We start from the raw sequence: 10,790 nt of genomic DNA on the forward strand, positions 1-10,790 counted from the left end.
TCCAGCTCTACACCTTGTTATCTCAGATTCTCCAGCATCTGCAGTTCCTACTATCTCTGAAACAATTGTTAGAGGGTTGCATTTTCACTGTTACACACCCCACCATCTATTTCAGAGAAGAAAATAGTATTAATAGCTGTAGGTCAACATACTCAGGAGTGATGATTGAACAGGATCTGGTACACATGAGGACATTGTGAACAGAGGTATGGATCAGTGCAGATCTATAGTGGGTGCAAGCTAATTGGCCAATCGGAGGGCACTGGAAAAATCCAAGTAAAAGGATTATGCAATAGTCATGTCATCTTAAATTCATAATCTGTGGTATTTCCGAGAGGAGGATTACGGAAGTGATAGGTATAACTCACCTTACTGAGATTTGAATACAAATCCACTACACTGTTGCAGAACTTCTCCACATCTTGAGTTAATAGCTGGTCGGCATTTGCTATTCTGTTGTCAAGATTACCCATTTTATAATATGTATAACCTCTGTCAAAACAAAAACATTTTTGCTTCAGTGAAAAAAAATTTAAAATACTCATAATGTTAACTATTAATATGGTGGGTTCTAGTGGTTGATTAAAATTCCTCAATTTAATACATTGCATAACAGACTTTAGACTCACTTGGCTCCTTTATAATTGTTTTATTGTTAAGTTTTATAAATAGTACATACAGTATGACAGCAATAAGTAATTGATATACTTGAGCCATTGTTAACATACTGCCTGTGGTTTTTGGCAACCTATTTCAAAGCACACTTTCTACAGCTGCTGCCTAACACCAACACACTTCTTTCTCATACGCAGCCAGATTTTGGGAAACTGAGGGACGGCAGTTACTGAGTCAGTGACTTGTCTTACAGTGGCATTTAATCCAAAATTAGACCACGTTGCTTTGGCATAACTGCTACGTGGGCAGGATCTTTCATTCTGCAATATCAAAGAGATCATATCTGCCTACAGGTCTCAGCTGTGCTTTCTCAACAGTGATTCTGCTCCTATTACTATTAATGGCAAATTCAAACTTTTTAAGAAACGCTCCCGTATGTGATTTACCACAAAGTATATTACAGGTCAATGTCTCTAGGCTTTCACTGCACCTGTAGTTTATTCAAATAAGAGGGTAGCGAAGGGAAGCAATGCAGGGCAGAGGTTATATTGCAAAATTCAGTATAACCTCCCCTTAAAGAGATAGGCACATATAGCTACACACTACATGTTTAAACGTTTAATTCACCTTCTTCTGGATCACACTAAGGACAAAAAAAAAATACCTTGGATGTGATTTTAATAATACCTGCCTGGCAGGAACATGTCTTTTAAAAAAAAAAAGCTGCCACTCCATAGCAATCACACTGGTCATCATTCGAAGTACTTACACCAGTTAGATGGCTGAGGCACTTGTTGGAAGCAAATAGGAGCCTCATGAATTAATGCAACTCCGGATCCCAGTATATTGATGGTAGCCCTCTACAAAGGTTTTGGAGTAGATTTGTATGGATAAGGATGGATAAGGAGAATCACCAATTCAACTGGGACAACACCAAAATCCTGGGTCAAGCTAAGCAGAGACAAGCACGGGAATTCCTAGAAGCCTGGTACTCCACGAAGAAAGCCATCAATAAACACACAGAACTTGACTCCATATACTCTCCACTATGAAGGAAAACAGGAAGTGAGACAATCCAGCTCAACGGACTCCAGAGTTTAAAAACCAGGCAGGAAAACACACTGACGCTTCTTAGGAGGCTGCACTGATGATGTTACCCAGCAGGGTAATGAAACGTCTGCGGAACAACAAACCAGCTCGGTGAGCCAACCAACCTCAACGGTAGACCTCTACATTTTAACTCAGGTCTGAATGGGGAATCTGGCATGGTTTTCCCTGAAGAGCGAAGCAGGTCTGGAAGGATGAGGAGATCTTCCAAATTATGTTAAACAATTTCCTTTGTTGCAGCTTCCCTGCTCAGGGTTTTTCAGCACGCACCTCAAACTACATGATTTGCATTACTTCATGAGATCCCTGTCAGATTCCAGCAGGCACCTCAGCCAGTTAATTGCTGTTAGCAGGTAAGCTTCCTTTTGCCCTGGGCCCTCCAGGAACCTTCTCTCTAATGATATGCTTTTTCCCAGTGAGTCTATTTTGTTATTGGCTATTGCTTCAGACTTCTTGAACTTCCTCTTCAACCCAACAAATAACTGCTACTTTCCCCTCAGCTTCAGGCAACTATTTGCCTGACAGCGATGTAGATAAGACCTGAGAGTTAACATAGTCTGGAAGTAAGATTTGTGAGCTACTTTTGCACTTGCTGCCCTCCCCACTACCTCATTCCCCATTCCCAACTTAGGTGAAAAATTATTGCAGTTTAAAATCAATCTCTTGAAGGTGTTTTAAAACAGCATAGCTAGCAGTACGTGCAGTCGCTTTAGTTCATCATTAATTTTAAATGATATTTTTGTTTGATAATGGCCAATGATTAAAATTATAATATTAATTCAAACTCAAGGCTCATGATTATTTGACCTTTTACTTCTAAATCAATCAGAATACACAGACAAGACAGTTTTATTTAATAATTACTATATAAATTTACTTTACTGTTTTGTTCCAAAAGCTATTGACTTACTTTAAGTACTCCCCATACAGGTAGGTGGTGAGTCGTATTCTGAATCGAAGTTTTAGTTGATTCAAACCAAACTTCAGGAAATTATTTACCAGAGATATCTGAAGTAATACAAGTTACAAATTAGCATCACTAAAAACTGCACTTAGGAAGTACAACTTCTAATTTTGATTAACAAGAGTATCCTGAAAACACAAGCATCCAATCTTAATTTGGAGCCTTTACAGCATTTTTTACTCATTCATGGGATTGTGGGCGTCAATAGCTAGGTCAATATTTAATGCCCATCCTTATTTTTGATTTATTTATTACCATGCACATTTTGTTACAAAATACAGTGAAGTGTTGTATAGTATCGCCAATCTCCAGTGCCATCTTAAAACACAAAAAATAAATCAAAACATAGAATATAAAGATAGAAAAATAAAGAAATAAAGAAAAGGTGTTTAACTTTACAGTTCTTGTTAGATACTCCACCATGGGTCATGGGGCTGGTGGCCAGGCATGAGTCCTCTTCGCAGTGCTGCCGCTGGAACGAAAGTGTCCACTCTTCGGCACCATCTCGGGTCCATTGACACCCTCACCGGACATCGCCAACGCAGACACCACCGATGCAACCAGCGGCCCATACTCAACTCCATCACCACCATGAATCTGCTTTGGGCCCACCTCGATGATTCAGCCGATGCCGATACTGATGCTGCTCGGTATCGTACCAGGCCCAAACTCACCTCCACTGCCAAATCCATGAATCTGTGCTGAAGGCAGATGCTGCCAGGAATCCAAATTCTCCTCCACCACAGCAGCCATGAGTCAGTGCTAGGACTGTCTCATCGACGCAGAAGCCGCCAGGAACATAAACTCGCCTCTAACACTACCGCAAGTCCACACCTCTGGGCCTATGCAAGTCTGCACTAGGCCCCCTCGCTGTCGCTGATGTTGACGCCAGGACAGAGCTCTTCAACAAGGGGTAAGTAAATCAAAAGAGGAGAAAATAAAATCAGAAAGGACAGAGAGAGTGAAAAAAATGAAACAAAAAGAATAGTCAGAGCAGATGAGCCCCAAGCTCAGATGCGCTATCCCACTGCCATCTTACTGGAGATACTTGCCATGGAGGCGGTGGTGCACTGCCTTCTTGAACCACTGCAGTCCTTTAGGTGTTGAGATACCTACAATGCTGTTTGGAAGGGAGATCCAGGATTTTAACCCAGCAACAATGAAGTATCAGCGGCATAGTTTCAAGTCAGAACGGTGTGAGGCTCGTTCAGGAATGCACAGGCGGTGGTGTTCCCATCTGCTGCCCTTGACCTTAAAGGCAGAGGTCACAGGTTTGAAAGCGGTTGTTTAAGGAACCTTGGTGAGTTCCTGCAGTGAACACTGTAGATAGCACACACTACTGGCACTGTGGATCGGTGGTGAGGGGAATCAATGTTGAAAGTGGTGAATGGTTGTCAATCTAGCAGGCTGCCCTGCGCTGGTTGGTGTCACACTCCTTGAATGGTGTTGGAGCTTCACTCATTCAGGCAGGTGGAGAGTATCCCATCACAGTCCTGAAGCACGCCTTGTAGATAATGGTCAGAAATTCAGCAGACAGGAGATAGGTTGCTCACTATCCTAGCCTCCGAACTGTTCATGCAGCCACAGGATTTATATGACTGACCCAGTTCAGTTTCTGGTTAACAGAAACCCCAGGACACTGACAGTGGGGAATTCAGCAATGATAGTGCCACTGAAAGTCAAATGTTAAAGTCAGAGAGTTGTACAGCATGGAAACAGACCCTTCAGTCCAACTCATCCATGCCAACTAGATATCCTAAATTAATCTAGTCCTATTTGCCAGCATTTGGCCCATATCCCTCTAAACCTTTCCTATTCATATGCCTTTCCAAATGTTGTAATTGTACCAACCTCCAACACATCCTCTGGCAGTTCATTCCATATACACACCACCCTGTGTGAAAAAGTTGATCCCTAGGTTCCTTTTAAATCTTTCCCCCTCACCTTAGAACTATGTTCTCTAGTTTCAGACTCCTCTATCCTGGAGAAAAGACCATGTCTATTCACCCTGTCTATGCCCTTCAACCTCTGACGCTCCGGAGAAAATAGCCCCAGCCTATTTAGCCTCTCTCTATAGCCTTGTAAATCTTTTCTGAACCCTTTCAAGCTTAACAACATCCTTCCTTTAGCAAGGAGACCAGAACTGAACACAGTATTCTAAAAGTGGTCTAACCAATGTCCTGTAAGCCACAACATGACCTCCCAACTCCGATACTCAATGCACTGACCAATATAGGCAAGCATACCAAATGCCTTCTTCACTACCCTGTCTACTTGCAACTCCACTTTCAAGGAACTATGAACCTGCACTCCAAAGTCCCTTTGTTTGGCAACACTCCCCAGGGTCTTGCCATTAGGTGCGTAACTCCTGCCCTGATTTGCCCTATCAATATGTAGCACCTCACACTTACCTAGATTAAACTTGATGGTTAGATTCCCACTTTTTGGAGATGATCATTGTCTGGCACTCGTGCGACACAAATGTTATTTGTCATTTATCAACTTCAGCCAGACTGCTGTCCTCAGTATCTAAGGAGTCATGAATGGTGGAAATCAGAGAACATTCACACATCTGACCTTATGGTGGAAGAAAGGTCACTGATGAAGTAGCTAAAGAAAGTTTACAAAGTAGTTGGGTACTGTAGATACAGAAATGCCTGCAGTTACATTTGACTGTCAGTCCAAAGTTAGCTATCTGAAGCTATTGATATAACAAGCAACGGAAAAAAAAACTTACAGCTGGCATTGCAGCCACGAAGTTGAATAAATATCTCTTGAAATCTCTGGTGCTCCGGCCAATAATTGCACTGTAAATCAAGACATGCAAAGACAAAGATTAGGTCTCAATTTGTTCAAAACACACATACACTATTATTCCAAATATGGTTAGAAAATGACTGAATGAAATGCATGAAGGTCCTCAATCTCGCTTGTCTGCCTACACTGCTCTTTCAGCTATGGCAACTTGTTCCTTTCAAACTCTCATTGAATAATCTTCCAAAGAATCGAAATAGAAAAAGCAACCATTCACTCAATGTAGGGATCATGGATAACAACGTACAGGATCCCACTGATCAATGGCAGCAAAGTTGTCACTATATGTCCACTTTCCAAAATTCAGACTTCCCAGATTTATCGAACCATACAGCACAGAAACAAACTCATCCATGCCGACCAGGTTTCCTAAACAGAACAAGTCCCATTTGCCTGCGTTTGGCCCACATCCCTCTAACCTTTCATATTCATACACCTGTCCAAATTTCTTTCAAACGTTGTAACTGTACTCACCTCTACCAGTTCTCTGGCATGATGTGGACAACACTCTGCCAGTGTTGGACTGGGGTGGACAAGGTCAGAAACCACACGACACCAGGTTATAGTCCAACAGCTTTATTTGAAAAGTTTTTGAACCTCGCTCCTCCTCCAGGTGTTAGTGAGAGAGGTGGTATCAGAATTTTTAAGTAAAAGTTCAAAGGGTCACACCACTGACGAGGGTGTATTAAACAAATCTAAAATGCTGTCAGAAACTTCCAGTTTACCGGCTCCAGCCACCTCCTATTTACCATGGACGTGCAATCCCTTTACACGTCCATTCCCCACCAGGAGGGTCTTAGGGCTCTCCGCTTCTTCCAGGAGCAAAGACCTGAACCATCCCCAGCCACCACCACCCTCCTGCGCTTGTCCGAGCTTGTCCTCACCCTCAACAACTTCTCCTTCAACTCCTCCTATTTTCTTCAGGTAAGAGGGTACCCGCATGGGCCCTAATTATGCCTGTCTCTTCATGGGGTACGTGGAACATTCCCTGTTCCAGTCCTATTCCGGCCCCCACCCACAACTCTTTCTCTGATACGTTGATGATATCGTCGGTGCTGCTTCCTTCTCTCGTCTGGAATTGGAAAACTTCATCAATTTCACATCCAATTTCCACCCTGCCCTCACTTTCACCTGATCTATCTCCGACTCCTCCCTTCCCTTCCTCGACATTTCTGTTTCCATTTCTGGGGATAGACTGGCCACGAGTATCCACTACAAACCCACTGACTCCCACAGCAATCTGGACTGTACATCCTCACACCCCACTTTCTGTAAGGACTCCATCCCATTCTCCATTTCCTCCGTCTCCAGATGAGGCCAACTTCAACAAGGGAGCCTCCAACATGTCCACCTTCTCCCTCAACCAAGAATTCCCCAGCTCCGTTGTCAACAGGACCCTCAACCAGGTCCGACCCATCTCCTGCACTTCCGCCCTCACCCCTTCTCTTCCCTCCCGCAACAGCGATAGGGTTCCCCTTATCCTCACCTACCATCCCACCAGCATCCACATCCAGAAGATCATCAGACGCCATTTCCGCCACCTCCAGCAAAATGCCACCACCAGACACATATTCCCCTCCCTTGTCCGCCTTCCACAGCGACTGTTCCCTCCGGGACACCCTGGTCCACACTTCCTTCACCCCCAACACCTCCCCACAACCCTACAGCACCTTCCCCTGTAACCAGCGAAGATGCAACATCTGCCCAGTTACCTCCTCCCTCCCCAGTATGTAAGGGCCCAAACATACCTTCCAGGTGAACCAACACTTCACCTGCACTTCCCAGAATCTAGTCGACTGCATTCGCTGCTCACAATGTGGTCTCCTCTACATTGGGGAAACAAAGCGTAGACTTGGCGACCGCTTCGCAGAACATCTACGTTCTGCTCGCAAAAAAGACCCTGAACTACCTGTTGCCTGCCACGTCAACGCACCACCCTGCTCCCTGGCCAACATCTCTGTCTCTGGCTTGCTGCAGTGCTCCAGCGAAGCCCAACACAAGCTGGAGGAACAACACCTCATTTTCCGCTTGGGGAACCTACAGCCCTCTAGCCTCAATATTGAGTTCAATAATTTTAGGGCCTAAACTCTCCCACGTCCCAGCCCCCCACCCCTTGTTACCACAAAGCCTGCCATTACCTACCCCCTGTTGTTAGTCACTAACAGTCCCCATTAACAACTATTCACCCTCCCAGCCTAATTGTTAGCAACTCTTGTCTGTCCAACTGTCTCTCTCTCTCTTTGGCTCTATCCTATCGTTTACTCCCCACCCCACCCACCTCCCTATTTTCTGCATATAAACTGATGTTTTCCCAGCCACCATCAGTTCTGAGGAAGGGTCACCGGACCCAAAACGTTAACTCTGTTTTCTCCTTCACAGATGCTGCCAGACCTGCTGAGCTTTTCAAGCAACTTCGCTTTTGTTCCTAAGATGCTGTCAAATCTTTATTCAGTTAGAAAGTGACACGTAAATCTATGGGGTGGATTTGTATTTGCAGGTATGTCCTATTTTGTTCAAAAAGCACACAATTTATAGACAGTCGATGTGGCATTTTAAGAATTCCTACTTTAGAAATAAAATCAGTCTGACTCGAGACTAAAACACAAACATATTCTAAACAAGTCCTCACACCTAATATGCATTGTCTGACCTAAAACGTCACCTCTTCTTTACACAGATAAAACCTTTAGCTCTCTCAGGGCAGTGACTTGAAAGAAATTCAGGGATTTACACATACATATTAATCAATTAAAACCATCTAACTGAATAAAGAACATAGAACAATACAGCACAGGCCCTTCAGCCCACGATGTTGTGCTGAACTTTTACCCTAATCCTAACATCTATCTAACGTCCACCCCTACCTTATACTATCATCCATATGCCTATCTAATAGCCGCTTAAATGCCCCTAATGAGGCCGACTCCACTACCCTCTCCGGCAATGCCCCTACCACTCCGAGTAAAGAACCTACCTCTGATGTCTCCCCTATATCTACCTCCACTCACTTTAAAACTATGACCCCTCGTGATAGCTACCTCCACCCTAGGAAAAAGTCTCTGGCTGTCTACCCTATCTATACCTCTGATCATTTTGTACATCTCTATCAAGTCACCTCTCATCCTTCGTCGTTCTAAACAGAAAAGCCCTAGCTCTCTCAACCTTTCCTCGTAAGACCTTCCCTTCATTCCAGGCAACATCCTGGTAAATCTCCTCTGCACCTTTTCCAACATCTCCACATCTTTCCTGTAATGAGGCAACCAGAACTGGACACAATACTCCAGATGTGGCCGAAACAGGCTTTTATATAGCTGCATCATAACTTCACAGCTCTTGAACTCGATCCCTCTATTAATGAAAGCTAACACACTATATGCCTTCTTAACTCTATCCACCTGAATTTAACAGCATCTTAGGTTTGTTTAATACACCCTCATCAGTGGTGTGACCCTTTGAACTTTTACTTATAAATTCTGTAACCACCTCTCTCACTAACACCTGAAGGAGGAGTGAGGCTCGGAAAGCTTGTGTTTTCAAATAAACCTGCTGGACTATAACCTGGTGTTGTGTGATTTCTGACCTCTACTTCCTTTGGCAGTTTGTTCCATAAACGCACCACCCTCTGTGTCAACAGATGGTTTCTAGGTGACAATGCTTAACTCTCCACAAAAAGTGACTTGGCTATCCAGCCTTTATAAAAGCTGTATTCTAATTCCCATGGATTCTAGCAAAATATATTTGTTTTAAAAAGAATGTGTATCAACTACCACTGTAATGAATATTGAAATGAGCTGACTCAGGAAACACTCTGTTAAGGACCTCTCCAGACTACAGTTAGGTGAAAATTGCTTTTCGATGGTGTAAAGCAGAACAGCAGGCCTCGTGGAAATTCAGCCAATCTTATTTAAAGAGTCCTAAACAATTGGGAGTAGGTGGGATTGGATCAAAAATGAAGTTTATTCCGTGAAAAAACATTTCAAACCAACTGTTCCCATATTTTTATCCAGATAGATATGTAATGAACAGAGATCTGCAAACATACCTTTCAATCATAGTTCCATTTTGAATCATCCAGACATCACAGTAGGTTCGAGCAACAAGCATGACTGCAATGAGAATCAGGTATGCAGACTAGAATGAAAAAAAAACAAGGATATAAAAATATTAGCTTGATACAAACAAGACATCTTCCCTCCAATAGTTACAAAGGTTCATATCTTTGGTTGACCCTGACATCTTGCACATGGATGCCACTGTACATTGGTACCACAGGGGACAGTTTTTCCTTTAATTCCTCACCACGTGATCAAGTGGATACCAAGTTAATGCCACATGAGAGGGAATAGAGAAAAGGAAACTAAAATAAGCACAGTATAACAACTAAATTAGGGACTGCAACAGGAAATAGTCCACAGAACATTCTCCGTTCACCCCTCCTGGCTACAGAAAGACAAAGAATACTGAAGGAAACCAAAGAGAATGGAAAATTCATTTTCACTGCATCCAAACTTTGGAATAGAAGCATTGATTGATGTTTTAAAATTTGAATACTACACTACATGTACACATATGTTCGTTAAACCAAGAAATTGCCATAGAACCTGATCAATACTCCTTGAAGGTTTGGTAGGTTAATGCATTTTAGTACTATATTGAACGAAATAGAAAAGAGACAGATTTCAATTTTAATCTCTGGATTTGCTGGAGCTACTCGGGAGGGCTTAAGCTAGTGTGCCAGGTGCTTGGGTCCCTAAGCAGTAGTGAGACAACAGTGGGGTTCAGGTCGGTACAGAAGTTAAAGTGAGCAAGTTAAATAGACAAGGCAGGCAAAAGCACATCAGGGAACAAGGAAAAACTGATGAATTAAACTGCATTTATTTCAATGCAAGAGGCCTCACAGATAAGGCAGAATTAACTCAGGACATGGATGGGAACATAGAGCTGGGATATCATAGCTATTGCAGAAACACGGATGAGGGAGGAGCAGGACTGGCGGCTCAATAGTTCCAGGGTACAGATGTCACAGGAAGGATGGAAGGGGAGACAGGAGGAGGGGGAGTGGTGTTTTTGATTAGAGAAAATATCACAACAGTACTTAAGAGAGGATATTCCTGTGGGATCATCCAGTGAAGCAATATGGGTGGAACTGAGAAATAAGGGGGTGATCACTTTGATGGGATTGTATTATAGGCCCTCCCCAATAGTCAGTGGGAAATTGAGAACCAAAAATGTCAGGAGATCACAGGTGTAAGAATAATAGAGGTGTAAGAATAATAGAGGTGTAAGAATA

The 10,790-nt window shown here is 43.1% G+C and overlaps 1 protein-coding gene across 1 annotated transcript in view; it reads right to left on the reverse strand.

The window, feature by feature from the left end:
- abcd3a (ATP-binding cassette, sub-family D (ALD), member 3a) overlaps positions 1 to 10,790 on the reverse strand; it is a 90,339-nt gene that overhangs the window by 53,244 nt on the left and 26,305 nt on the right. The window contains exons 4-7 of the mRNA XM_048601541.1: positions 9,543 to 9,631; positions 5,424 to 5,493; positions 2,633 to 2,730; positions 369 to 492 (exon numbers count right to left, since the gene is read on the reverse strand). Coding sequence (XP_048457498.1) covers positions 369 to 492; positions 2,633 to 2,730; positions 5,424 to 5,493; positions 9,543 to 9,631 — 381 coding nt within the window. The remainder of the gene's footprint in view (positions 1 to 368; positions 493 to 2,632; positions 2,731 to 5,423; positions 5,494 to 9,542; positions 9,632 to 10,790) is intronic.

This window comes from Rhincodon typus, chromosome 10, assembly GCF_021869965.1.
Source record: "Rhincodon typus isolate 14 chromosome 10, sRhiTyp1.1, whole genome shotgun sequence".
In the NCBI taxonomy this organism is placed as follows: domain Eukaryota; kingdom Metazoa; phylum Chordata; class Chondrichthyes; order Orectolobiformes; family Rhincodontidae; genus Rhincodon; species Rhincodon typus.